We start from the raw sequence: 27,838 nt of genomic DNA, 5'->3' as shown, positions 1-27,838 counted from the left end.
ATGTCTCCGGCGGCTGCAGCGGCTGGAGGAGGCGAGCGGCGGCGGCCCCCCATAGCGAGCGCCCGGGACAGCCGGGGCCGGGCCCGGGGCTGCGGCGGGCCGGCGGGCGCGGCGCTGCTCGGCCTCGTGCTACTCGGCCTCGTTCTGTACCTGGTGCCCGCGGCGGCAGCGCTGGCCTGGCTGGCCGTGGGGGCTACCGCGGCCTGGTGGGGACTGAGCCGCGAGCCCCGAGGCCAGCGCGCCTTGCCGTCGTTCCCTCGCAGCGCGCGGAGGCAGCGAGCGCTGCTCGCCTCGCCCCCGGCCAAGTCGGCAGTAAACGGAAGCCTCCTAGAGCCTCGGACCCTGCTCGAAGGACCCGACCCCGCCGAACTGCTGCTCATGGGCAGCTACCTGGGCAAGCCCGGCCCGCCGCAGCCTGCCGCCGCGCAGGAGGGCGGGGACCCGCGGGAGCGGCCCGGCCGCCGCCTGCCCGCCAGCTCCTCGCCGCCCGCGGCCCTGCGCGCCCCGTACGCTCACCCGTCTCCCCCCACCCCTCTCCTGCGGCCCTCCCGGAGGCCGGCGCACAGGTAAGAGCACAGCGCGGAGCGTCGACCCCGACCCCCGCCTAATTCGGTGTAAGTCTCCTGCCCGCCTCTGCCTCGGGCGAACCGCGGTCTTAACACTCTTCCCCTCCCAGTTCCTAGGCTGCTGGACGGTAGTGCCTGTGGGCCTGGGAGAACGCGAGCCTCCGCAACGAGCCAAAATACTTCTTTGCGTTTAGTCACCGGAATGTTTGGCTGTTTTGTCTGGACCAGAGAAATGATACCAGGCTCAGGAAATGCCTCGTTGATAAAACCTGACTAAAAAAACATAGTGAAAGTGTTAAATTTTTAGAGTTTTGATAAATATATTTAGTTGAGAAAATGAACTAATGTGCATTTTTCTGATTAGCATAAACTGATCCAAAGAATACTGAAAAATTTCTCCCAGTGCAACCCAGTAGCATAGTGTACATGTGTAGACAAGGTTTTCAATTTCACTCTAAAATTGTTGAAGTCTGTGGTAGAGACAGCTGTTGAACAGCTGCCACTTTCTGCCCACAGATGGAAATTTGCCATAAAAATACTGTGTTCTGTATTGCTTGGAAAGAGATATAAACTCTCTGGAAAATGTCTGATGTTCTTTTAAGTTTCTCTGGTTCTATGGTGTGTCTCTCATTCTTCATAGGGATTGTGGGACTTTACCCAGTCGGTTTGTAATAACCCCTCGAAGACGCTATCCGATCCAGCAGGCCCAATATTCCTTGCTGGGGGTATTGCCCACAGTGTGCTGGAATGGTTGTCACAAGAAGGCTGTGCTCTCTTCTCGGAACTCAAAGATGGTGTGTAGCCCAGTGACTGTGAGGATTGCCCCTCCGGATAGCAAGCTAACTCGTTCTCCAGCGTGAGTATTATTGGAAGAGTGCTCTCCCTTTATGCCTGCTTTTTTCTTCTATAGTTGTTTCTCTGGCAAAACAATTATTAAAATGAAGAAGAAAGAAAGGAAAAGAAATGACTGCTTATTTAAATGAGAAACCCCAAGTTCTAATAAAAACCTTCGTTTATTTTTTGTCCCTGAGGGTAGCTTTCATTGTTCAGGACAGGTTCTGTGAATATATAAATGATATTTTTGCCAATTGGTTAGATTATGGTTTCCAGAGGCTTGGATCTAATGCTGTGTGGTATAGCAATTAAAATATCTTACAGCTGCTACAATCTTGTCTTTTGTTACAGACCAGAGCGGTTAATCAACTCAACACTGCCCTCACCATCGAGTAGTGTCCCAGACCCATGTGCAAAGGAGACCGTGTTGAACGCCCTCAAAGAGAGGAAGAAAAGGATTGTGGAGGAAGAAGACCAAGTGTTTGTTGATGGCCAAGAGAATAAGAGAAGGTAGCAGGCCCCACAGATGCTCAATGGGCTCCTGTGCGGATCCTGAGTGTTCAGTGAAATCTAGGTCATTCTTATAAAGGGACAGTAGCCAGCTTCAGTTTGTGAGTCTTTGAAGTCCCCTTCTCTCATGTCCTGGTAATAAGGACATTAATGTTATTCAGTTTGTAAAGACAGATTAGATAATTTTTATAGTTTTTTTCTTTCCATAAGTACTGTAGATTATCCACGTTGGGATCCTACTTCTGATATAAATATGTTAAATATTATTTGGGGAAGAGAATTCTCAAGTCTTCTCAATTTTATGTTCAATAACTTGGGTTTAAAATCATAACTACTTAAGGAAGTGCTTGTCAAAAGTGAACTAGAGTATGGTCTGTTTGTATGAAGATGAAACCAATTTCCTTATTTTGTTTATATGATTACTCAATAAATATGGAGTTAAAAACTTCCTAAGTACAGTGAGAGGAGAGGTAGTTAAGTGGCTCTTTGGGATACAGGACTATTTATGCTTACCAAGGAGTCACCTGAGGATTATTTTATTTATTTATTTATTTGTTTATTTTGTGTGTGTGTGTGTGCTGGGGATTGAACCCAGGGGCTCTCCACTTATTTTTGCAATTCAGCAAATATTTACTGAGCACCCATTGTAATGCCAGACCCTGTTCCAGGATCTATGGACAATAAACGAGACAGAATCCCAGCCCTCGTGGGACATTTTTGAGAGAGAGAGGCAGTTTTTATTTATTTATTTGTTTGTTTATTTGTTTTGTAGTTGTAGATGGGCAGTATGTCTTTATTTTATTAGTTTTGCTTTTATATGGTGCTGAGGATCAAATTTAGTGCCTCACACATGCAAGGCAAGCACTCTGCCACTGAGCTACCGCCCCAGCCCAAGACAGGCAATTTTTAAAAATGTCAAAATGAACAATGTAATCATGGATTATAAGTATATGGGGATAAAAAAAAAAAACAGGGAGATAAAGGTAACAAGAATGGGCTTCTTCATATCTAGTGGTCAGGGAAGAGCTCAGAGGAGAGAGTGAACCCCACACCTGAAGAACATGACTTTTGTCCCCATTAGCTTGACTGGATTGTTTATACCCAGCAGTTTTAAAGTTGGCTGTCCATGGTACTGTAGAAGACAAAATTAAGTAAAGGAAATCTTAATTTGTGTATATGCATTAAGAATATAGGAAAATCAGGTGATGATGACCCAGACATAGAATTTCAGTTGTGATAAATGAGCAGTTCGTGCTGATATCATCTAGGTAAGTAGAAATGGCAGAGGATGAGTAGGGCAGTGGCACTTGCCAATAATGTAAGTGACTTCAAGAGACTGAAGCAGGGGGATCACAAGTTCAAGGCCAGCCTGGGCAACTTAGCAAAGACCTTGTTTCAAAATAAAAACTTAAAAAGGGGGCTGGGAATGTGGCTCAATAGTAAACTAAATGTGAGTTCAAACATTACTGCAAAATTAAGAATGGCAGAGGGCAGGGAGGAAATAATTTTTATGGTCCAGGTAGGTGTCTCGTGTTCTCCAGGATGAAGATTTTTCTTGGCTGTGGTGCATGTACAACTAAAGATTCAGTCTTATCTTTCCCATGATTGAAATAAGCAGTGATCACATGTCATTTACATGCTCTTATATGTGATATGTAGATTTTTACCTAACCGTTTTGGCATGTTAACCTCCAGAGCACTGTGAGGTGTGTGGATTGGTCCTCGACACACTTGGGGTTTTTGTTTTTATTTTTTAAAATTTGTGGGTGTTGGGTTTTAAATTTATGATCATAATACTTCAGTGTCAAGTTAGCAAGTAAGAAATTGATATACCTGTGTAGTTCAAAAGGTCTTAAAGTATTTTCATGCTATCCTTCATTACCAGGGCTATCTCAGATAAAATTTACCTTTCAAAGACTTAGAGGTTTAAAACAACTTTTTCCTTTTCTAGAATGTAATCTATGTTCCACAGAGGTAGTATATAATCCCAGGGGTCTGAAATATGCTTTGGGTGGGGGGGGTCATGTTATTTCACTGAGAATTTTTTTGTTTATTGTAGGCGCCATGATAGCAGTGGGAGTGGACATTCAGCATTTGAGCCCCTGGTGGCCAATGGAGTCCCTGCTTCTTTTGTACCGAAGTAAGTGAGAGTTCATCTGGATGAAATAAATATCAGCTGTTGAGGAAAAGGGCATTATCACATCTGCTGCCCTAAAGATTTCTCTTTGCTTTTTGATTTGCTAAGTAGTTCAGGTTCACATTTTGAAATCAGGAAGGAACATTTTGAGGAACCTGCTACATTAACTGTCTTCTGTCCAATTTCTTTTCATATTTTTACATTAATATGAATAAATTGCTAAAGCTAAAGGGCTTGTAAATGTATATGATGACCAGGTATGTAAACAGAAGGATCACAAAGCTTGTTTAAATAGATTAAATGCAATAAGTTTCTGCATTTGAGTTTGAAAATACATTGGAGAAGTGGGCATGGTGTCACACTTCAGGAATCCCAGCTACTCTAGAGGCTGAGGCAAGAGAATCACAAATTAGAGGGCAGCCTCAGCAACTTAGTGAGACCCTGGCTGAGTAAAAAAAAAAAAAAAAGTGGGGGGCTAGGGGTGTAGCTCAGTAATTAAGTATCCCTGGGTGCAATCTCCTATAAATGTACCAAAAGAAAAAAAATGGAGGGGAAACAAAATGGAGGGGGGAAAATCAGAAATATGTGTGGAAAGGCTTAGTATAACTTACACATAACTTATGTGATGTGGCTGTCACAAAAGCTAATGTGATCCTACTCTGCTGTTAGAAGATGATTAGAATGAAGCTGGGAAGTGTGGTTAGTCCTGCTTTCCATAGTTATGCTTCGACTGTCAGAACCTCGTGTTCAGTTCAACATACAAGAAAGGATGTATGCAAACTGAGATTAATTCCAGTCAAGCAACCAAGAGATTAAGGGGATTTGTTGTTTTGGGGGTTTTGTTTTGTTTTTCCTTTTCATTGTGCATTATAAGCATACATAACTGGGATTCATTGTTGGGTTTTTCTTAATGTTTAATTTTTAAAAGATTTATTTTAATTAGATATATATGACAGCAGAATGCATTTTGATTCTCTGTACACAACTGCAGCACACCTGTTCATTTCTATGGTTGTACATGATGTGGCATCACACCTATGTGCAGTCATACAAGTACCAAGGGTAATGATATCCATCTGATTCCACCATCTTTCCTGCCCCTATACCCCTCCCCCACTCCTCCCTCCCCTTTGCCCCATCAAAATTTCTCCATTTTTCCCATGCCCCCCTCCCCCAATCATGGATCAGCATCCACTTATTAGAGAGAACATTCTGCCCTTGGTTTTTAGGGATTGGCTTACTTCACTTAGCATGACATTCTCCAGCTTCATCCATTTACCTGCAAATGCCGTAGTTTATTCTCTTTTAATGCTGGGTAATATTCCATTGTGAATACATACCACAGTTTCTTTATTCGTTCATCTATTGAAGGGCATCTACGTTGCTTTCATAGTTTAGCTATTGTGAAATGAGGTGCTATGAACATTGATGTGGCTGTGTTACTATAGTATGCTGATTTTAAGTCCTTCAGATATAGATCGAGGAGTGGGATAGCTGGGTCACATGGTGGTTTCATTCCAAGTTTTCTAAGGAATCTCCATACTGCCTTCCAGATTGGGTGCACTAATTTGCAGTCCCACCAGCAATGTATGAGTGTGCCTTTTCCCCCACATCTTCACAACATTTATTGTTGTCTGTATTTTTTTTTTTTAATATTTATTTTTTAGTTGTAGTTGGACACTATATGTTTGTTTTATTTATTTACATGTGATAGGTTTATCAAATCTATGTCTTCTGAGGAGGGTCTTTTTAGCTCCTTAGCCCATTATTGATTGGGTTGTTTGTTTTTTTGGTGTTAAGTTTTTAATGGATTTTTTTTTCATACATAGACGCAGTAACTTTATTTTGTTTATATACTCTTATGTGGTGCTGAGGATTGAACCCAGTGCCTCACTCTTGGGAGTCAAGCGCTCTACTGCTGAGCTACACCCCAGCCACCAGTGTTGTTTTTTGAGTTCTTTATATATCCTGACGGGCGTGTGGCAAAAATTTGTTTCCAAAATGTAGACTCTCTCTTTACCTCATTTGTTTCTTTTGCTGAGATAAAGCTTTTTAGTTTGCGTCCATCCCATTTATAAATTCTTGATTTTATTTCTTAGGCTTTCAGGAGTCTTGTTAAGGAAGTTGGGACCCAATCCAACATGATGAGGATTGGGCCTACTTTTTCTTACTGTTAGGCTCAGGGTGACTGGTGTAATTCCTAGGTCCTTGTTCTACTTTTGAGTTTGTGCAGGTGAGAGGGGTTTATTTTCATTTTGCTGAATATGGATTTCCATTTCTCCCAGCACCATTTGTGAAGAGGCTATCTTTTCTCCAGTGTGTTTTTGGTGTCTTTGTCTAGTATGAGATAACCGTATTTATGTAGGTTTGTGTCTGTGTTGTCTATTCTGTACCATTAGTCTACGTGTCTGCTTGGTTCCAATACCATGTCATTTTTGTTAATATAGCTCAGTAGTATAGTTTAAGGTCTGATGTTATGCTGCCTCCTGCTTCACTCTTCTTGCTAAGGATTGCTTTGGTTATTCCGGGTCTCTTATTTTTCCAAATGAATTTCATGTTTGCTTTTTCTACTTCTGTAAGAACTGACAATGGGATTTTAATTGGAATCACATTGAATCTGTATAGTGCTTTGGGTAGTATGGCCATTATGACAATATTAATTTTGCCTATCCAAGAGCATGGGAGATCTTTCCATCTTCTAAAGTCTTCGCTTTCTTTCTTTAGTGTTTGGTAGTTTTCATTGTAGAGGTCTTTCGCCTCTTTTTTGTTAAGTTGATTCCCAAGTGTTGTATTTCTTTATTTTTTTGGATGCTATTGTAAATGGGGTAGTTTTCCTAATTTCTTTCCGAGAAAATTTCTTACATCACTGATGTATAGAAATACATTAGATTTATGGGTATTGATTTTATATCCTGCTACTTTGCTGAATTCCTTTATTAATTCTAGAAATTTTCTGGTGGAGTTTTTTGGGTCCTCTAAGTATAGAATCATGTTGTCAGCAAATAATGATAGTTTGAGTTCTTTTCCTTTAATTTCATATCCCTTTAATTTCTTTTGTCTGTCTAATTGCTCTGGCTAGAGTTTCAGGGACCATGTTGAATAGAAGTGGTGAAAGAGGGCATCCCGGTCTTGTTCCAGGATTCATTGTCACGTATTCATACATATTCACCATATAACAGTCTACTTGGGTCAGTTTTACTTTCCAGTACCTCCCCTTCTCCTGCCCCCTGTCCTTTCCTCTGTTGGTCTCCCTTCTGTTTTCATGAGACACTTCCCACCCTTTGTTTTTTCCTCTCTGGCTTCCACGTGTGAGAGAAAACATACAGCACTTGACTTTCCAAGTCTGGTTTATTTCACTGAGCATGTTCTCTAGTTCTTTCCACGCACCAGCAGAAGACATAATTTAATTTTTCTTTATGTCTGAATGAAAGTCTGTATGTATGTATACCACGTTTTCTTTGTTCATTGAGTCATTGGCAGACACCTGGGCTGGTCCCATAATTGGGCTGTTGGGAATGTTCAGGGGATTTGGAAACCACCAGAAGGGGTGGTGGTGATAGGTGAGGGAGTTTTGAGGATACAGAAGTACTAGCCCAGAGGAGAATGACCTCAGGGGAAATATTGGGAAGTAAGGAAAGGAAGCAGAGTGGTCCTCCAAAAGGTAAAGAACTGTCAAGGCTCCATCTGGCTGCAGGTAAGATCTGTGGGTAAGAGCTTAGGGAAAGACTTCCTAATAATGAAGCGTAGAATGTACGGCTCATGGCTGGCACAGATCAGTCTGGGAGGTTGTTGTCTGTATTGTAGCAGGAAGGATATGTGGGGAATGTCTGTTTTGGTTGTAGGTTTAGAAACAATAGTTGGTTCCTCTTAACTCTTTCTTTTAGCAGCTTTATCGAGGTATAATTGACATATAATGCACTGTACCTGTTTGAAGTATAAAATATGCTAAGTTTTGCCACATATGCCCTTGTCACACCATTCTGATGAAGGTAATGAACACGTTCATCACCCCCAGACTCCTTCGTGCTTCTCTTGTAATCAAGCCCACCCTGCTCCAGCTGTCACTGCTTTGTCTCTATAGATGAGTGTGCATTTTCTAGAATATTATATAAATGGAATCGCACATTTGAGTTTTGAATGTTTGGCTTTCTCTACTGACTTTCTCAGATATATTTAGCCAAATTGTGAGCAATGCCAATTAAGAGCACTGTCCTCTTCCTTCCATCTATATGTAGAAAGGTATTATAACCACAGATGGACCCTTGGAAGGATGCTGCCTTCAGTACTACATCTAACCTTTTCCCTTTTCCCTTAGACCTGGGTCTCTGAAGAGAGTTCTCACTTCCCAAAGCTCAGATGACTACTTGAACAAGCGATCACGCACCTCTTCTGTGAGCTCCCTGACAAGCACGTGCACAGGTGGCATTCTTAGCTCCAGCCGCAATGCGATCACCAGTTCCTATAGTTCCACCCGTGGCATCTCACAGGTACAGTGGTGGCTCTGTGCTGCTGGGGCTGCGGGGGAAGGGGTGGGGTGGGGGTCCTGGCGTCACTTAATGAAAATGATTACCAACATTGGGATTATCTCTAAGCTAACAGAGATTCAAAGCCTTATATAATAAACAAACTGTAGACCGGTGGAATGGAATAGAAAGTAGAAGTAAATAGGGTAGAAATAGAGCTATTATTGCAAATAAATGTAAGATGGCTGAACAGGTCAGTAAATAGTATTATTTTGATCCAAAGCTTGGTTGTCTGGGTTGCATTGGACCATAGAAGAGATTTATCCTATAGGCATGTAATATTTAGAGTAAGCTTTAAGCAAAACTGGTTGATTGTTGTTGAGAAAGGGGATTATGTCGTGCAAGGAAAAAAAAAAACAAAACTCTGCTGCCAGCCAAGCTGGGGCTGAAATCTTGGCTCTGACACTTAATAGCTAAAGGGCCTTGGACAGGTGAATTATTTGAACTCTTCCTCATCTTTGACCGATTATTAAAGCACCCCTTCAGCAGTGTGTCCATGGTGGGTACTATAGATGGGAACTGCTTTAAAAAAAAAAAAAAGTGTGGCAAAAAAGGTTATTGAGGGGAGAGATTTTGAGACATGTTCATCAGTCCTGAAGCCCTTATAGCAATATCAGTGAAAGATGAAGCTGAGCCTTTAATTTCTTTTGTCTAATTGCTCTGGCTAGAGTTTCAGGGACCATGTTGAATAGAAGTGGTGAAGAGGCCATCCCCCGTCTTGTTCCAGGATTCATTGTCACATATTCATACATACTCACAATATAACAGTCTACTTGGGTCAGTTTTATTTCCCAGTACCCCTTCCCCTCCCCTTCTTCTGCCCCCTGTCCTTTCCTCTGTTTTCATGAGACACTTCCCACCCTTTGTTTTTTCCTCTCTGGAATCCATGTATGAGAGAAAACATACAGCACTTGAGTTTCATTGAGTGGTCATGGGAGCGAAAATGGCACCACTGAAACCTTTCCCTTGAGCACCTGTTCTGTGTGGGGCTCAGTGCTAAGCCGGATACATGCATTTCCTAGCTTAGTCACCACAGTGGCCCCATTAATTACATACTTATTCCTATTTTTAAATTATTTTTATTATATAAAAAATTTCCAATATAAATAGCTATAGGAAACGCCACTGTAGCTTCAGTAGTTACCAGCGTTTTTTTGGATAAGGAGCCTTAACTGAGCTCGTCACCTTTGTTACTAAACGTTTGTCTTTATTCTATAATACTCTCATATCCCCTTTTTCATGTCTTTTTTTTTTTTTTTTAATGGATCCCTTTTGCAGAATTTCCTACATTCTGGATTCAGTTTACGTCATTATAATGTCGTTTCAAAAGATGTATTCTCTCCTATTCCTTGTGAGTAGTTGGATCCTGGAGCTTGATTAGATTGAAGCACCATTATTTGAGCAGGTACTGCGTAGTGGTGCTGTGTTTCCTGACATATCTCATCTCAGCAGGCAGGCAACATCTGGTTTCCCACTTCAGGAATGCGAATATTGACCGCTGGTTTTGGTGTTGCTGGTCTGATTCATTTAAATATTCTTTTGGACTTTTCCTCTGGTGGTTTTAGTAGCCATTTGTCATCTTTAGCTAGATCTGCTGTTGTTGGGGGTTGAAAATGGGGATATTCATTTTTTATGGTTTCTGCATATATTACCTTGATAACCTGTGTGGAAGAAAACATTCTTCCTAGAAAGGGTCAGGGTAATCAGATGGCACAGCTGACTGCAGAAGGGACCATCGGAAATTTTGCTATTGCTGGTAATTATCTTTATTAACTTCCAAATTTTTGTAGACATTTCATATTTTTCAATACATTGTGGTTAATTTTTACACAGAGACTTTTCCAATGTTGGCTGGTGGGAATCCTTTCAAACTGGCTCCTGTTGCTGGGCACAGTGGCGCACGCCTGTAATCCCAGTGGCTCTGGAGGGAGAGGCAGGAGGATCATGAGTTCAAAGCCAGCCTCAGCAACTTACTGAGGCCCTAAGCAACTTAGTGAGACCTTGTCTCAAAATTAAAAAAAAAGGACTAAGATGTGACTCAGGGTTTATACCCAAGGGACTTAAAATCAGCTTGCTTAAAAATAGTGACGCAGTATGACCAATGTGATTCTGCAATCTGTACAATCAGAAAAATGAGAAAAATAGTGACGCAGCCACATCAATGTTTACAGCAACTCAATTCATAATAGCTAGACTGTGGAACCAACCTAGGGCTCAATAGATGAATGGATAAAGAAATGTGGTATGTATACTCAATGGAATATTACTCAGCTTTAAAGAAGAGTGAAATTATGGCATTTGCCAGTAAATGGTTGGAGTTGGAGAATATCATGCTAAGCAAAATAAGCCAAACCCACAAAACCAAAGGCCAAATGTTTTCTCTAATATGTGGATTCTAAGTCACAATAAGGCAGGGGGCACTAGGGAAGAATAGTATTCCCTTAGATTAAGGCAGAGGGAAGTAATGGGAGGGGAGGGGATGTGGGGATAGGAAAGACAGTAGAATGAAACAGACATTACTGGATGTATGTATGTGACTGCATGACCAATATGATTCTGCAACACGTACACTCAGAAAAATGAGAAAATATGTCCCATCTATGTACAGTATATCAAAGTGCATAAATGTATTCTATAATCATGCATAACTAATTTAAAACAAATTTTCTTTGAATGTTTTTAGTTGTAGGTGGACATTAATACCTTTATTTATTTTTATGTGGTGCTGAGGATCAGACCCAGTGCCTCATACACGCTAGGCGAGCACTATACCACTGAGCCACAACCCAGCCTCTTTAAACAAATTTTCAGGTTTCACTTTGTTTTAAATTTAAAAAATTTAAAAATGTGGCATAGTGGTTAAGTGCCCTTGAGTTCAATCCCCAGTACCCCCCCCAAAAAAAAAAAACTGCCTCCTGTATCCTTCTGTTTAGACCCCAGCAGTCTTTGATAAATAGTCTTTTTTTTTTTTTTTTTTTTAAGAGAGAGAATTTTTTAACATTTATTTTTTAGTTTTCGGCGGACACAATATTTTTGTTTGTATGTGGTGCTGGGGATCGAACCCGGGCCGCACGCATGCCAGGTGAGCGCACTACTGCTTGAGCCACATCCCCAGCCCCAGATAAATAGTCTTATTGCTTTTGATCCCTCCCCAAAATCTTTGTACATTCCCAGCTCAGACTAAAGTTGGCTGTTTCTTCAAATAGTTTTGGTTTCTTCCAGTGGAAATTCTATTAGAACCTAGTCTAGGTTCTAGCAGAGATACAGATCCTCCAAAAAGAAGAATCAGAATCATTAGTTCATAATGACATTTCAAATTCACATTTAAGATGGTAGGATTTTTTACATAAAATTACTTTGGTTTTAAATTTTTATGTATTCTTGCACAAAAAATGTTGGGTCATGATTAATTTCTTGGTTGATCATTGCGTACTGTTCAGCACCCTGTGGCCATGGTGCTTGGTGGAGAACAGGGGAGCATCTGTCTACATTCTGGCCAACAAAGTTGGTTCTCACAGTTTGGGGTTTTCATCTATAGGACAGGTGAAGAACAGTATCTGATTTTTGTCTCATGAGTGAACATGGGCTTCTTTTCGTATGTTGAATGATTTTTTTTATTCTCGTTCCATTATCATTAGTTCATAACTTTTGCCCATTTTTTTTGAAGGGCTGCTGGTCTTTGCTCATTTTCAAGAGTTTTTTCTATATTAGAGAAACCTATTCCAAATGAAATGAAGTTTTAAATATAAAATAGAAACCACAGAAATATTAGCAGAAACAGGCTTCTTGTGCGTTGCTGCTGGGAGTGTGAGTGAGCTCCTCCTCGCCGGGCCAGAAATGGTCAGTGCTGGAGGTGCTGCCCACTGACCAGCAGCGGTGCTCGCAGAAAGCTCCCTATTCAGTAGGGCAGCTAATACTTTTAGAAGAATACCTTTACTTTCAGTTTACACTTTCAGAACTAGCACTATATGATTCTGTTCCTGTTTACATCCTTACCAAAAATTTATAAAAAGCAAGGTTCAGAAGAACTCCATGCAGCGCCCTCTCTTTGGGCGGCTGGGTATGTGTGTGATTCCACAATGCTTTCTTGCCTTCTCATCTTTAATCTGGTAACGTGACTGGGTAGGTATTGTCCATATGTCCTTGTGTCATACTTTCATACAACCGGCAGTTCAGCAGAAACTGACAATAAGTATTGAGACAAAAGGGAAATTATTATTTATTTAATTCCTTGAGACAGGATCTTGCTAAGTTGCTCGGGCTGGCCTCAAAGTTACAGATTCTCCTGCCTCAGCCTCACAAGTAGCCAGGAGTTACAGGCTATGTGCTGTTGTGCCCAGTAGGAGTTTACTCTTTACTGTATATTATTATTATTTGTTGAAATGTATGCCTTTCTTGGTTTCAAAAGAATATTTAAGCATTGATAACTTTCATGTGAAAATAGAAACTGAAAGCAGTATTCCATTTTCCTGGCTCTCCTGGTCTCTGCTCCATGGCTTGCTGCTGTTAACATTCTTACTGTATATTCTTACTGCAGGTACAATCAATGTCACTTAACAAGAAATGTATCATTAGTGATTTTTTTCATCATTGAGTGAGCGCCATAGAGTTAGTGCACTCACCTGACCTAGTTGGTATAGGTGAGCCACTCAGTGTAGCCTCTTGGTGCTACGAAGGAACTCAGTAAACATGAGATGGATGAGTCTGCTGCAGATGTAGCAGGCACAGTTTTATAGTAAACCTTCTTGTATACGTAAGTAGGAATACACTCTAAATAAATATATACATCAGGAGCACAGTCTTTTATTTTATTATCCTTATCAAGCATTAGATCCTGGCTGGGCATGGTGGCGCATGCTTGTAAATGTGTCAGTGGTAGTATAGCTTGCCTGGTGTGCTCCAGGCCTGGGTTCAATCCTCAGTACCATGGAAAGGAAAGAGAAAAGGAAAGACAGAAAAAAAAAAAAAAAAAAAAAAAACCAGACACAGAGAATTGGATGCTCTACATAATTATGTGGGTTAAGCTTTTCTTTTTGGTAGTGGTAGTAGGAATGCTGGATTGAGCCCAAGGGCATTTTACCACTGAGCTGCATCCTCAGTCCTCTTTACTTTTTAATTTGGAGACAAGGGTCTCACTGAGTTGCTGAGGCTGACCTTGAACTTGTGATCCTCCTGCCCCAGCCTCCTGGGAGTACAGGCGAGTGCCACCACACCTGGCAGTGTAGCAGGTTCATACCAGCATCACTAGAAATCCCTGCGTCATGCCAGTCTTAACAGGTGTGGGAGGTCTTCGGCTCCATCATTTATGTAATGTGTCACTGACTGACGTGTTGTCTTGCAGTACCGGGCTGGCAGAGTGCCAGGATTGGGGCCTCTTTTTCATAATAAAGAGGCAGCATGTGCGCTTTTCCTTTCCAAGTGTCTTACCTGTTATATTTTTCATAACATTCTTTGTCATATAATCTTATTTTTTTAATGGCTTTTGAAATTGTAGTGTAATATACAGAGAAACACAAATCATGACCACCCATCCGCTGGTCAGGTAATAGACATTTTTAACACCTAGCGCCCCCCTGGTTTGCACTTCGCATCACTGTACTTTTTCCTCCTTTCCTTCCTGAATATTTTTAGTACCACAAATAGTTTTTTCCTTGGTTTTGAATTTGGTATAAATGGAAGCAGAGCATGCATTTGTCATTTTATGTTTTGACTTCTTCCAGTCAACATTTTACTTGTGAGGTTCGTCCGGGTATGTCACTGGGTCATTCATTATTGTTGCTTTATACAAGTCTTTTGTTTGGTGCACATATATAAAGTTTGTGTATGTTCAGTTTAAGCAGATGTTGCCTGTTTATTTTATTTTATTGACGCCAGGGATTGAACCCAGGGGTGCTTAACCACTGAGCCACATCTTCAGCTCTTTTAGTTTTTATTTTGAGACAGGGTCTGGTTAAGATGCTTAGGGCCTCACTAATTGCTGAGGCTGGCTTTGATCTCAAGACCGTCCTGCCTCAGCCTCCTGAGCCACTGGGATTACAGACATGTACCACTGTTCCTGGCACAATTTCTGGAGTGCTTTAGTTTATACTTTTAGGATCAGCAGTACATGGTCTTGTTCCTGTTGTTCCGCTTCCTCACCACTCTTGGTACTGTCAGTCTCTGGCCGTTCTTATGGATGTTAGGTGGTATTCCACTGTGGCTTTTACTTTGCATTTCCCCAATAACTGGTAAGACAGAAGTGAGAACTGTTTATTGACTATTCATATACCCTTTTGTAAGAAATATCAGTGGACTCGCTGGCCAGAGTATGTGCCTAGTGTCCGCTGTCTTTGCTGTCAGGGACTTTTCCTGGCAGAAAAGACAGATACGGATGATCTGCACATAATCATAGATGCCAGAAGTGTAGCAAAAATCACAAATGTCATGACAGCATGTTTTGAAAAATAAAGCCAGGTGTGGTGAATGGGGAGGCAGAGACAGGAGGATTGTAAGTTTGAGGCTAGTCAGGGTAACTGAGCAAATCTTGTCTCAACATAAAAAATAAAGGGGCTGGGAATGTAGTTCAGTGATAGAACATCCCTGGGTTCAATCTCCCTTATCACAAAAAAGTTTAAAACTAAACTTAATGAAAACAAGATTTAGTTTACTGGCTTATCTTCCTAAAAGTGTGTTTAAATTTACTTTTTTCTCCTCCATAGATAGTCTGGAGTAGACTTGTGCATATAGCTCTGTATTGTTACTGAATATCATCAATGCTACTACTACTTTTTAAGTATTTTTTTAATATTTATTTTTTAGTTGTAGTTGGACACAATACCTTTATTTTATTTATTTTTATGTGGTGCTGAGGATCGAACCCAGGGCCTTGCACGTGCTAGGTGCTCTACCAGTGAGCCACATCCCAGCCCCTCAGTCCTACTTCTTATATGCAAAAGGTGCATTCATTCCTTCTGTGTTTAGACTTTTCTTTCGTTTTTTGCTTCCATAATTGTAATTGCCACAATACCATAACTGACAATTGACTTTCTTTTCAGGGGTCTTCATAAAGAAATATTTTTTAGTTCCTTAAAAAGGGACTTTACATGCAGTGATGAACACAACCACAAGAGTATCTATCTCTAGGGTTGTGTGCCCAGCTGTCCCTGGTCTCAGTTGTGTAATTCTGGTTGATTTCAGCTGTGGAAGAGGAGTGGTCCCCCTGCGTCCCCCTTCTCTAGCCCAGCTTCCTCCCGCTCTCAGACTCCGGAGAGGCCAGCCAAGAAAACCAGGTGATTATCACCTCCTCCAGTGACCGTTTGCTCTGTGTGGACAGGCAGGGATGAGGAGGGAGGGGTTGGAGCTGGCTCTCGGGCATTGCATGACTCGGACTCAGTGGATCAAGAGCGTAAGACTCAGAGAAGGGCAGTGATGCGGGTGCCCACCAGCATGGCCCTCCTCCTGCGGCCTCGCACACTGGCTGCACAGGCCCTGCTCTGCCTCTTGCTTCAGCAGCCACTCGACAGGAGTGCTGAGAGGGTTCTGGGTATGCAGCCAACTGCAGCTCTGCTCCTTGGAGATCTAGGCTCGGCAGACTGCGTGGGGTTGTGGTTGGTTTAAGACAGGCTTCTCTGGGATCTTTGTTTCTATAGGAATTCTCCTTTGACCTTTTTTATGTTGACATACTAAGATCTTAAGCATGGTTAAGAATGATGTGGCCTAGGCTCCTTGGCAGTTAGAAGGGTGTAGAACATTATCAAACTGAATTCCACCTTTCAAAACCCCACAGAGAAGAGGAGCCATGTCAGCATTCCAGTTCCTCGACTCCACTGGTGGCCGACAAGGAGTCCCAGGGAGAAAAGGGTGAGTGGATGAGCAAGCAGGAGCGGTGGGTGGAGGGATGGCTGAAGGAGTACCGCTGAGAACACCTGGCGGAGCTTTGCCCTGTCTAGCTAGGGCAGCCTGGCTTCACAGTTAAAGGAGAGGGTCATACAGACAAGTCCCATGTAACACAGTCACTGGGTAGACAGCTGTACCCAGTATACCCAGTAAGCATTGGATGCTGCATTTGGAGCAATTAACTATTTCCTCTCGACTATTAGAAATAATCTTACAGATACCATCTGGGGGCCTCAGCCATGGAAGATAGCATCTTTTTAGACACACAGTGACAACTCAGTGTTAAAAGCCAAGTGGATAGAAAAGCGCTCTGCCCTGCTGGGAGAGGGAAGGAAGCCAGCAGGCCCTCTTCCTGTCTTTAGTTGCAGACACAACCTCTCGGAATCAGCCGAACTCGTGGGCTTCCCCGTCTACACCTGGCAGCTCTGGACAGCGGAAACGGAAGATCCCGCTGCTGCCCTCCAGGCGAGGGGACCAACTGACCTTGGTATGTCTAGTCACCCACGTTGGCCCTCTTGCATCTTGGGAGGGCTGGTGCAAGTGAGCTGCTGCCACTGTACGATGGCGCAGCCTCTCCATTCCTCGTTGACAGCCTCCACCGCCTCAGCTTGGTTATTCCGTCACTGCTGAGGACCTTGACCTGGAGAAGAAAGCTTCACTCCAGTGGTTCAACAAGGTCTTGGAGGACAAGACTGGTAAGGGGTGCACATCAGTGGCACATCCGAAGGCCCCATGTGTTCATTTCCTTTGGTTTTGGTTTTATTGTTCTTCTAAAGGGTTTCCTAAGAAAGAGTTTCTTGTTTTCCTTTGTTGTTCTTCTGAGAAGTCCAGCTAGGTGTTTTTGTTTTTGTTTTTGTTTGGTATGGGGATTAAACCCAGAGGCACTTTGAACTCAGGGACGATTAGCCACTGAGCCACATCCCCAGCCACCTTTCTGTATTTTATTTAGGGACAAGGTCTCACAGAATTGCTTAGGGCCTTGCTAAATTTCTGAATCTGGCTTTGAACTCGCCATCCTCCTGCCTCAGTCTCCTGAGCCACTTGGGATTATAGGCAGGCGCCACTACCCCCAGCCACCTACCTTTTCATTAAATCCTGGAGCACAGTGAGCACCGGTTTTTTTTTGTTTGTTTGTTTTTTGGTTTTGCTGCTTTGTTTTTATATTTTTTAGATGTCATTCATTTATTTATACATGGTGTGGAGAATCGAACCCAGTGCCTCCCTCACACATGGTAGACGAGTGTTCTACCACTGAGCCCCAGCCCCAGCCCCCAGTGAGCACTATTGAGGGGAACAATTTCTAGATCAAGCTGCTAGCCCTGGAGCTTCCCTGTGCCATCTTGAAAGAATTCTCCAGCAAGGAGCAAAGGTTGAATCTTGTGTCTCTCCCTCAGATGTTTCTCCAAACTCCGTCAGTGAGAACCCACCCGCCACTCAGCCTTCTTTCACTTTCACCCTGCCTGCTGTGGGGACCCCTTCCGCAGCAGCCTCCCCGCAAGCCACGGGCACCAACCCGTTGTTAGAGAGCCTGAAGAAGATGCAGAGTCCCCTAGACCCGTCCCTCCCAGGTAAGCACCGTGCAGTGTTGGCCCTCGGGATGAAGCCCAGCCTCGTGCTTCTCTGTCAGTCTAAAGTTGCTGCTGCCTCGAGTAAAACTGGGAAGGCAGCATGGGTCGGGCTCCACTCGAAGCCCAGTCTTAGGACTGCTTTGAGCCTTGCTGTCATCATCTGTAAATGAGAGGACCACCCTGCGAGGTATCTGCAGTGTGGCTTACTAGACCACAGCCCCAAATAAGATAAGTTCCTCCACGTGGGTTTCCAGGGTCAGTTGAATGTCACAGGCCCAGGCCTTCGGGGTACTGCCAGTGTGCAACCTCTTACTGCACTTCCTCAGACAGTAGTCCAGGTGTAGTGTGCAGCCTCCCGGGGCCAGGGGCAGAGAGTCTCCTCCTCGCAGCTGGTGAGTGAGCATGGTGCATCTCCATTAGACAAGACCTGTCTAGGTCAGTGCTCTGGTGATGTGGCGCCTCCACGTATAACCTCGAGTTAGGTCCTGGGTTATTCCCTTCTGTCTTGTGGTCTGGGGGATGGAAACAGGAGAACCTCTGAGTGAGCTTCATAGGCTGTGGCGTAGACTTGTCACACCTCTCAGCTGACCAAGGGAGGCACCAGAGGCGCAGACATGCTGGTTCTGTCCTACTAGAGAACTCGGGTTTCTTACTTTCTTCCCAGAATCTGCTGAAGTGGCCACCACCACAGGCCCGTCACCTCTGAAGACACCCAGCCTGCTGACCTCCCTTGGCTCTCCACCACCAGGGCCCCTGCCAGGCACCTCTTCAGACTCAAAATCCACAGCCACTTTCTTGGGGCTGGTCCCTGCCTCCTCCACAGCACCTGTCGTGGACACCAAGTCACCTCCAGCCCTTCAGACCGACACATCTGCCAAAGCCCCAGGCCCGCCTACCCCCTCCCCCACCTCCAAGCAGAGTGGGCTGTTCGGCATGTCGAGCAGCATGCCCTCTGCCCCTTCCCCGGCTGCCCCTGCCGCCCCGGCTGCCCCTGCCGCCCCGGCTTCTCCAGCCACCCCAGCTGCCCTAGCCACGTCTTCTGCTTCTCCCATGTTCAAGCCCATTTTCATGACACCACCTAAAAGCGAGAGCGAAGGCCCCTCTGTCACATCCGTCACAGCTGCAGCTGTTTCTAGCTCCACCCAGCCCATGACCACCAGTACTGCCACCCCAACTTTTAAGCCCATCTTTGGTGACCTGGGGCCACCTGCATCTGTGCCCTTGCCTGCTCCCTTTTCCTTCAAGCCAACAACGGCTGCTGCAGCCCCAGCTGCCCCTCTCTTTGCTGGCCTGGCCACTGCCACCTCGGCCATGGCTCCAACCACCACTGCCAGCACATCCACAGACTCTGCTTCCAAACCTGCTTTTTGCTTTGGGGTCAGCAGCGTGGCCAGCGCTGGTGGCAGCACAACTGGCAGCGTGACCCCCGCCTCTCAGCCCTTCCCCTTTGGAGCACCCCCTGCCTCTGCCACCAGCTTCACCCCAGCCGTGGGCTCTGTATTCCAGTTTGGCAAATCCACTGCCACACCAACGTCCACAGCAGCCACCACCTTTGGCCAGTCCTTGCCCGGTGCTGTTGAGGCGGCCACCACCAGTAGCAGCAGCAGCAGCAACAGCACTGCTGGCTTCAGTGGCTTTGGCAGTTCCCTTGCCACCTCAGCCTGCACCACCAGCAGCCAGCCCACCCTGACTTTCAGCAACACCACCACCCCCGCGTTCAGCATTCCCTTTGGCTCCAGTGCCAAGCCCTCCCTCCCAGCATATCCAGTGGCCACCCCCCAGCCCACATTCGGGGCTGCTGATGGGCAGCAGCAGGGGTCCTCCAAGCCAGCCCTTGCTCCAAGCTTTGGCAGCTCGTTCACTTTTGGGAACTCTGCAGCCCCTGCCCCGTCTGCAGCACCGGCGACGGCCCAGCCTGCCTTTGGCAGCTCAACACAGTCAGCTTTTGGCTTGAAGACCACCGCCTCAGCCTTCGGCGCCCCTGCCAGCACACAGCCAGCCTTTGGAGGCACGACGCCTGTTTTCTCCTTCGGTGCAGCCACCACCTCTGGCTTTGGAGCTACCACCCAGACCACCCCCAGTGGGACCAGTGGCTCAGTGTTTGGCAGCTCAACTCCGTCCCCTTTCACATTTGGGGGATCTGCAGCCCCAGCTGCCAGTGGGGGCTTCGGGCTCAGTGTGGCTGCCCCAGGCCCCAGCTCCACCTCTGGGGCCTTCAGTTTTGGAGCTGGACAGAGTGGGACCACAGGAACCGCCACCCCCTTTGGTGGGGGCTTAAGTCAGAATGCCCTGGGTGCACCCAACCAGAGCACACCCTTTGCCTTCAATGTGGCTGGCACACCTGAGAGCAAACCTGTGTTTGGAGGTAAGATCAGGAGTGGGTGTGGTCTGCTAGGCCTGATGCTGGGTAAAGGAACTTGTTGGTAAAGACGAGTGAATTGCAGGTGGCACTAAGTGTTCGCTAGTGCCTTTCAGGGGTCATGGAAAGCCTTTCTGAGCAGTCCATTTCTGCTGAGGGACGTCTGTGTCAGAAGGACTGGCATGTGGGTGGGGAGCTCGTGAGCCTGGCTGGTGCTAGGGCCCAGGGGCAGAGGGAGGCGAGCTTGGCTACAGATGGAAGATGGTGTGAGAGAGGTTCTGAGACAGGCAGAGGTGAGCCTCGGGCTCCAGTGATTGGATTTTAAGTATCAAGGGAATTGTAGAATTTGCAGCAGAATGAAGTGGTCTTATTTGCCATCTGGAAGGTGAATTTTTGTCCTCAGAGCTTCTGTTTCCTTGACTAAATAGAGAAATAACAGGCATGGTGGTCAACTGTAATCCTAGTGACTAGGCAGGAGGAGGGTCAGAGATTGGAGTCCGGCCTGGGCGAATACAAAAAGGGCTGGATGTGGCTTAGTGGGAGAGCACTGCCCAGCATGCATGAGGCATGGGTTCAGGCCAGTACTGCAGAAGAGAAGCCTGAACTTCAAGTCAGCACTGTATCTTTTCCAGCAGCTCTCGGCTGTTGAGGTTAAAACAGGCAGGTACTGCTGATCTCCAGCCTATGGGGGAATGCAGCAGGAGGGCAGTGGACTTCAGGTCTCTGGCAGGAGAAGGTGGAAGGTTGTTGTGGGGACCGTGAGCTGGAAGAAGTAGGTGAGGCCTGCAGTGACTTGTTGGAGCTGGAGCAGTTGACAAGTGAATGTAGGGGTGGGTGGCGGAGGTCATTGGGTTGCTGAGGAATCCTGAATCATCCTGACAGCTGGCAAAGTCACCACGGATTGTGATGGAGAGGGCAACAGTGAGCCAAGGGCCCACTGAATAAAAGAGGACATCTGGCAGTTGATAGATGTTCAGGAGCAAGACTGATGATATTGAAGGAGCATGGAAGAGAAGTGGTCTGGACACAGCTTCTGGAGAGCAGGGAAGGTCCTGCCCCCCTCCAGCCTGACCAGAGAGGCAGCTTTCTCTGGCAGGGGGAGGAAGAGTGGGCAGGGCAGCCACGCTGGGCCGATCAGGGCCCTGCAGAGGGAGTTCCAGAGCACCTGGGAAGATCAGATGGTCCAACAGGGTGGTGCGCTGGAGTGAGGTGAGTCAGGCTGTCAGAGGGCAGGTTGGCAGAACAGAAGAGGCATGGCATGCCTGGGCTGTGTGCACAGAAAGTGGGGCACTGAGGGCCTGCTGGCTCACCTGAGCTCCAGGTGTGACCGCTGCAGTTAGCTATGGTGGTGTGAACCAGGGCTGGCAGGTCCTGTGGGAAGCACCCCTGCAAAGAGCAGACCCTCTGCCTAGTTTCTCTGCCGTCTGTTTTCTTTCCTCTGACCCTGGCTCAGTCTCTACAGTCCTCTGCTGTCTGTTCTAGGCACCTCCACACCCACCTTTGGGCAGAGCACCCCGACTGCTGGAGTGGGCACAGTGGGCAGCAGCCTCTCCTTTGGGGCTTCCTCAACACCCACCCAGGGCTTTGTTGGAGTTGGGCCTTTCGGTAAGTAGCCATCTCTCCACTGCCAGTGTCATCTGCTTTTCTTCTCTGTGAGGAGGAATTGGGGTGTATGGCAAGGTTCCTGGCTCTCCAAGCCCCTGTGGAGACAGCTCCTGGGGGTCCAGCACCACCCAGCGTGGACTTGGATAGCAGAGTTGAGAAGACAGTCCCAGGACACTTGGGGAAGTCAAGTAAAAATGGATTTGTGGGCCTCCCTTATGGGACTTTTGGAGGTTTTGCATTTTAATAGCCTCTTCATGGGGCTGCTGTGGCATCTGAGGACCCTGTTCAAGTCCCCACCATCTTGTTGACTTAGAGCTGATGCCTCAAAACCATGTGCTCTGGGAGCAGCTACCTGATGAGGTCTTGTCGAATCTTTCCAGGATCAGCAGCCCCTTCGTTTTCCATTGGTGCCGGATCCAAGACCCCAGGGGCTCGACAGCGACTGCAGGCCCGACGGCAGCACAACCGCAAGAAGTAGCCTCTGTCCTGTCCCCATTCCCAGCCCTTGCCCAAATCTGGACCTCAGCACCTGCTAGGAAGAGCCTCTGACCCTTCGAGTTCCGTAAAACAGAACTATCCTAGATCTCTGGTTTCAGCCACCAAGGGAGGTGGTGGCAGCCCTGGGGCCCTTTCCCTTCTGGAGAGAGTTGGCACCTCAGGGAGGGGGCAGGCGAGGGCAGGGCTAAAGCCCGAAACCTGTACTTGAACAGTTGCACTGGTGAGGCTGGAGAACTAAAGAAACATCTGTACATACTGTCCGCTCTCTTCCCCGGCTTGTCTATTGTGTCACTTAAGTCAGATGGCTTCCCTTCCCACCTCCCCCACCCCCAGGACCATCCTTGCCAGAGGGTGTGCGATGCACCCACTTGAATCTGTTGCGTTTCATGGGATTGGGGAAAATGGATTATCCCTAAGCTTTACCTGCTTGGCTAGGCTGTAAGAAGTGGTTCTCTTCCTCTGGTCCCTTTTGGGGACTCTTATTTCCCCATTACTTGCTGCTTTGTCCCTCACTGGTTCCCTGCAGGATTCCTTTTTAAATGACCTTGAATCTAGCTTTGCCTTGGAGACCCCAGTGGGTGTTTCTCCCACTGCCCCCTTTCTCCCTGCCAGGTCTGAGTCCAGTCTCGTCTCCTGCCCTCTGCCAGTTTGGCCCCTAAAAGCTTGGTGGCTCAAGACTGTTAGTCTGGCAGAGCCAGCGCAAGACCCTTGCTGCAGGAGAAGCTCTCGGAGCAGGCAGGATGCCCACAGCTGCTTTCTGCTGCCTCCTCCCCCTGCTGGCCTCACTGGCCACCCTCTGCCTCCGGGATTGTCCACCCCATGCCTTGTCCTGTGTCACTGTCTGAAGCCCATGTCTGTTGCTCTTTGAATCGAGTTTGGAGGAAGAATTGAATTGTATGTGTGGCGGCATGTTGGTAGTGCCGGACCTAACTGTCTCAAGCCTCCTGGCCTGGCCAATCAAAGTGGCACCACTTGAGAGCCACAGTGCTGGCTCCTGGGTTTTCCAGTGGTGGTTAGACTTTAAGGGCTGGCAGCCCAAGGGATGGGGCCTTAGGGAAGCAAAGACCCTCTCCTTCCAACATTCCTCTCCCACCTCCTGACCTCACTAGGCAAGGCAACTCCCAGTATGTCCAGTGTACACCAATGAACCTTCCTTGAAGTCAGACCCTAGTTCTTTCCTAAATAGGACCCCTGCCAACCCTTCCCTCCCCTTCTCCCCTGGCTCCCAAACCACACTCCCCAGGCCCTAGAGCCTTGCTGCCACGCCCATCCTCTTTGGAAGAAGTATGAATGCGTGTGTCTAAATTAAAAGAAAATATTTAAACATTTTTTAACAAAATAAAAAATTTATTTTTGTATTTAAGCTAAATTGCCTTTTAAATTCCTTCAAGCTTGGTTCATTGAGGTGGTTAAGTATAAATGCTGTTGATTAGAATTAGCTGCATAGTTAGGTTATGCCTGTGTGAAGGAGGGGCTCAAATGCTGTCCCAGGCAGCTTTCCTGAGGGGCTGGAGCTCCTTCTGGACATGTTATATAAGTGTAATTCTTATTTTATAAATAATGTGATGTAGCTGTAGTTAGTCCCCTCCCCCTTTGTGACTGAGGCTGAATGTCTTGTGGCAGGGGACTGCCTCCACCCCAAGGAGAGCTGGGCACTTGCTGCCCTAGCTGTGTGGGGGCTGAGGAAGGAGCCAGGACCTCAAGTCCCAAATACCTGTTAGGACTGGAGGGGTGGGGGTGGGGCACAGGTCTAGGGATGGAGCGGAGCCTCTTAGTTTTAGTCTGAGCTAGTTCACCTGAGCTCCACAGCAGGCCAGGAACCCCTTGAAGAGGGGGCCTGCTCCAGCCTGGGTGTGAGTGCGTACGTGTACATGTTCTGCACTGGACAGAACAGGAGGCTGGACTTTCCATTACAAATAAAGGTGTAATTCCTGTTGTCTAGTTGGACTTTTTAGTATGAATGTGAGATTTTTCTCCTTGCTTATGTCATTACGAATAAAAAACTGTGACCTATCAGACGCCTGTGTTCTGCCTTTTATTTATGTAGGCAGCCCCCAGGGAGGGACCCAAGGGACTAACTAGGACCCTCCACTCTGTCCTTCCTGCCAGCTGCCTCTGGCACTAACAGCAGTCCTGTGGAGCCTACAGGCAGCCTGGGCAGCCTCACTTCCCACAGGTGGCCTCAACGACTGCACCTGCAGCCTGCGCAGTGGCCTTTCGCCGTCTCCTCTTTCTCTTTGGGGCTGGGCCGGGTGCAAGTTCTGGTGCCAGAGCTTCTGCCTGGGAGGCTGAGCTGGAAGGTTAGGACGGTCAGGTAGGTGTGCCCGAGTCACCCCATACATCCCAAGCAGGCCACCCCTGGCTCCCTCACCTTGGCACCTCTGCCCGTTCAAACACAGCAACGAAGAAGCCACCAGTAAGCGTGGTCTCAGGGGAGGCACGGAGGCAGTGCTCAGCACCTGGGAAGGTGCTGAGACCCCGGTGGGGCCAGGAGGGCAGGACAGGAGCTAGCCTGCAAGGAAAGAGAGGAGGGATCAGGCTCCAGGGGCCACTTGGCAACCCTTCCATGCCCTGGGGAGGCCGTCACCTGAACCCTGGGTTCTGCTGCAGGGCGTCTCGGACCACATCTTCATTCTCTTCCTGGCAAAGGGAGCATGTTGAGTAGACCAAGCGTCGCAGGAAGGGGAATGAGAGCGCATGGCACAGTGCCCGCTGCTGGAAGCCCGCCAGGGCACGCAAACGCTCCTGGCTAGGTGTGCCTGACCCCTGCTCCTCCAGTGGCCTGCTCAGCATCCCTGGGGAGGAGACCGTTTTGATCAGTTTCCCAGGCTGCTGCATCCTGTGCTGAGATCCTACTTGATAAATGAGAACATTTTGCCTGCAGGCCTAAGGTCATTATTGAGTCAGAACCAAGACCCAAACAAACTGGTGTGCTTTAGCTCTGGGGTGGGGTATCCCACAGCCACTCTCTCCCCATCTCACCAGAGCCACTACAAGAAGGATCCAGCAGGATGTACTGGACGTGATCATAACGCTGGTCCGTGGGCGAAACGGTCAGGAAGTCGATCTCAGCTAACTCACAGCACGACACACCAGCCCGGGCCAGCAGAGTGGCCATTGATGCCAGCCGCTTGGCATCCAGGTCAAAGGCAAAGATCTTTCTAGGGAAGAGGGCAGAAGGGGGTGATCTGGGAATTCACGGAGCATCTGAGGGAGAGCCAGAGCTCTGACACACCCAACAGCACCACGCACGTCAAGTCAGGACACAGAAAAAAGAATACCTAAGTGTCTTAGGGGGTCTCTGAGATAACAGGCTTAGGAACCTTATCTCACACCTGCAACCCCTGGAAAGCTTTGCCTGGGGAAACTGAACCGCCTCAAGTCTGTCCTCTCAGCCTTCAATATAGTTTTGTTTTTTTTTTAATATTTATTTTTTAGTTGTAGGTGGACATAATACCTTTGTTTGTTCTTATGTGGTGTTGAGGATCGAACCCAGGGCCTCATGCTTGCTAGGCAAGCACACCACCACTGAGCCACAACACCAGCCCAGCCATTTGAATAAAGATTTCTTTATTCCTACAAAGCGCAGGATCAGACCAGACCCCATCTGACCTTGGCACTCACCCCTGGTTCTTGAGAAGAGCTGCCAAGTGACTGGTCTTGTTGCCTGGGGCAGCACATGCGTCAATGACGTGAGAACCTGGTGGCGGTGCCAGCAGGGTGGCTGGGAGGCAGCTGGCCTGACAGCGGAGCACAACAGCTGGGTGAATATGGAGCTGGGGCTGGCCTCCCACATCCTTCCCTCACCCTCTCCCTACCTTGTCCTGCAAGATGAGGTGACCTGCAAGGTACAGAGGGTGTTCATGCAGATCTGTTTGGGCAGGAAACACAAGCAGCTCCGGCAACAAGGGGTCCAGAAGAAAGTGCTTCCCCTTAAGGGCCCTCAAGTCCTCCAGGCTGCGGGGAATGTGGATCATTAACTCATCTCCTGAATTCCTCCGTGCCAGGCTCCACTTGCACTGTTTATCACAGCCAATATTTTAAATGCTATTAAGTGCTGGGGACACAGCTCAGTGGAAGAGTACCCGCCTAGCATATCTGAGGTCTGGGTTCCATCCCCAGCGTGTGAAAAAAAGGTAGAACAAAAGTCCTGGGAGCATCAGTGGGGTGGGGCTGGCCATCAGCCCTTGAAAAGAGACAGGAGAAACTACTAGAAATAGGAAAACCCAAGAAGAGTAGTCACTGCCACCCAGCACCTCTCTTCCCAGACTCCTGATTCTCTGTGGCCCCAGACACTGCTCCTGGATGAGGGCAGCCAGACAGGACGCTGAGCTCCCACCTGGAAGCCTGGCCCTGGTAGGAGAAACCCTGTCTCTTGAAATAATCAATGGCGTCGCCACAGCAGGTCTTGAGAGTGTTCACTCGCACAAATCGAGGCACCTGGGAGACTAGAGAGCAACAGCGGTGAGCGAGCAGGGACACAGGCCTCTCCTCGGCGGCCTGCCAGTACTGCCCTCCGCGCCCCCTTGCCGCCAGCTCACCTGGGCCGGGCCTCGACCCCACCTCCAACAAGTCCTCGTTCCGGCTCACGCCCTGGCGAACCTTGAGCCTCGCCAGCTCGGCCTTCAGCCTCGCCTGGTGCCGGCTCAGCAGGGGCTTCCAGCGGCCCCCGGCCCCTCGAAAGCCCTTTCCCAGCAACAACTCATACACTAGCACCTGGGCAGGGAAGACCAAGACCCAGCATTGAGCCCGACTCGCCTCAGAAATTCACACGACTGGAGGCTAAAAGGAGGCCGCCGTCCAGCCCGCTTTAGGTCACGGCGGCTCCCTCGTCCCTCACTACACAAGACCCTGGGGGGCAGACAGAGGGCTGGAACCGGCGCCCTGCCTTCCGGGCCCCGGGAGGCGCGGCTCAGGGGTCGCGGCTGCCCTGCCCCCCGTGCGAACGACCCCGGCGCCCTGCGTCCTCGGCTCCCAGGGACGGCACCCTCCCCCGCTCACCCGGGCCAGGTGCGGCCGCAGCTTCTTCTCGGCGCGGAGGAGGCCGGCGCGGGCGATGACAGCGTCCAGCACGGCGGCGTAGCGCTGCGTCTCGCACACCAGCGCGTACAGCGGCTTCACGTTCTGCGGGCGGCGGGGCGCGCTGGGCTGGCAAAGGGGTGCCGCGCCGCGCCCAGCCGCCCGGTCCCGGCCCCCGCCCCGGCCCCGGACGGGGCGCCCACCTCGCCCGCGCCCAGCGTCGCTACCTGGAAGCTGCTCCCGTACACCAGCGCTTTAATGGAGCCCTGGCGGTTCTCCACGCCCGCCAGCACGGCCGCGGCGGCAGCGTACAGCGCCATGCTGCCGCCCCCGCGTGCCTTTAC

At 47.8% G+C, this 27,838-nt stretch overlaps 2 protein-coding genes across 5 annotated transcripts; one reads left to right on the top strand and one right to left on the bottom strand.

Moving 5' to 3' along the window:
- Nucleotides 1–24,493, top strand: LOC114102944 (nuclear envelope pore membrane protein POM 121C-like). The gene is made up of 13 exons (XM_027948434.3): nt 1–566; nt 1,207–1,422; nt 1,752–1,910; nt 3,970–4,050; nt 8,363–8,534; nt 15,747–15,838; nt 16,336–16,409; nt 16,808–16,932; nt 17,038–17,140; nt 17,840–18,013; nt 18,678–20,378; nt 21,855–21,977; nt 22,358–24,493. The coding sequence occupies exons 1-13, from the start codon at nt 1–3 to the stop codon at nt 22,453–22,455; spliced, it is 3,684 nt and encodes a 1,227-aa protein (XP_027804235.1). The 3' UTR covers nt 22,456–24,493.
- Nsun5 (NOP2/Sun RNA methyltransferase 5) lies at nt 24,489–27,838 on the bottom strand. 4 transcript variants are annotated; one of them, XM_071605580.1, is made up of 10 exons: nt 27,722–27,838; nt 27,477–27,623; nt 27,017–27,191; nt 26,815–26,923; nt 26,294–26,432; nt 26,100–26,215; nt 25,458–25,636; nt 25,063–25,270; nt 24,847–24,987; nt 24,489–24,768 (listed from the first exon to the last, which is right to left on the bottom strand). In XM_071605580.1, the coding sequence occupies exons 1-10, from the start codon at nt 27,812–27,814 to the stop codon at nt 24,639–24,641; spliced, it is 1,437 nt and encodes a 478-aa protein (XP_071461681.1). In that variant the 5' UTR covers nt 27,815–27,838; the 3' UTR covers nt 24,489–24,638. The 4 variants fall into 4 exon arrangements, with proteins under 4 accessions (XP_071461681.1, XP_027804236.1, XP_027804237.1 ...); XM_027948435.2 differs by having other exon boundaries at nt 27,477–27,599; XM_027948436.2 differs by having other exon boundaries at nt 24,489–24,763; nt 27,477–27,599.

The sequence above is a fragment of the Marmota flaviventris genome, chromosome 19 (assembly GCF_047511675.1).
Source record: "Marmota flaviventris isolate mMarFla1 chromosome 19, mMarFla1.hap1, whole genome shotgun sequence".
Lineage (NCBI taxonomy): Eukaryota > Metazoa > Chordata > Mammalia > Rodentia > Sciuridae > Marmota > Marmota flaviventris.
This window is presented reverse-complemented; position numbering and strand designations above follow the sequence as displayed.

What these genes read in the sequence shown, in the direction of transcription:
- LOC114102944 (XM_027948434.3), top strand. Translation starts at nt 1, where the DNA reads ATGTCTCCGGCGGCTGCAGCGGCTGGAGGAGGCGAGCGGCGGCGGCCC. An exon ending in TCCCGGAGGCCGGCGCACAG is followed by an intron (nt 567 to 1,206) that starts GTAAGAGCACAG and finishes CATTCTTCATAG; the next exon opens with GGATTGTGGGACTTTACCCA. An exon ending in GGTCTTGGAGGACAAGACTG is followed by an intron (nt 17,141 to 17,839) that starts GTAAGGGGTGCA and finishes TCTCTCCCTCAG; the next exon opens with ATGTTTCTCCAAACTCCGTC.
- Nsun5 (XM_071605580.1), bottom strand. Translation starts at nt 27,814, where the DNA reads ATGGCGCTGTACGCTGCCGCCGCGGCCGTGCTGGCGGGCGTGGAGAAC. An exon ending in ACCTCATCTTGCAGGACAAG is followed by an intron (nt 26,216 to 26,293) that starts GTAGGGAGAGGG and finishes CTCCGCTGTCAG; the next exon opens with GCCAGCTGCCTCCCAGCCAC. An exon ending in GCTCTTCTCAAGAACCAGGG is followed by an intron (nt 25,637 to 26,099) that starts GTGAGTGCCAAG and finishes CCTCTTCCCTAG; the next exon opens with AAAGATCTTTGCCTTTGACC.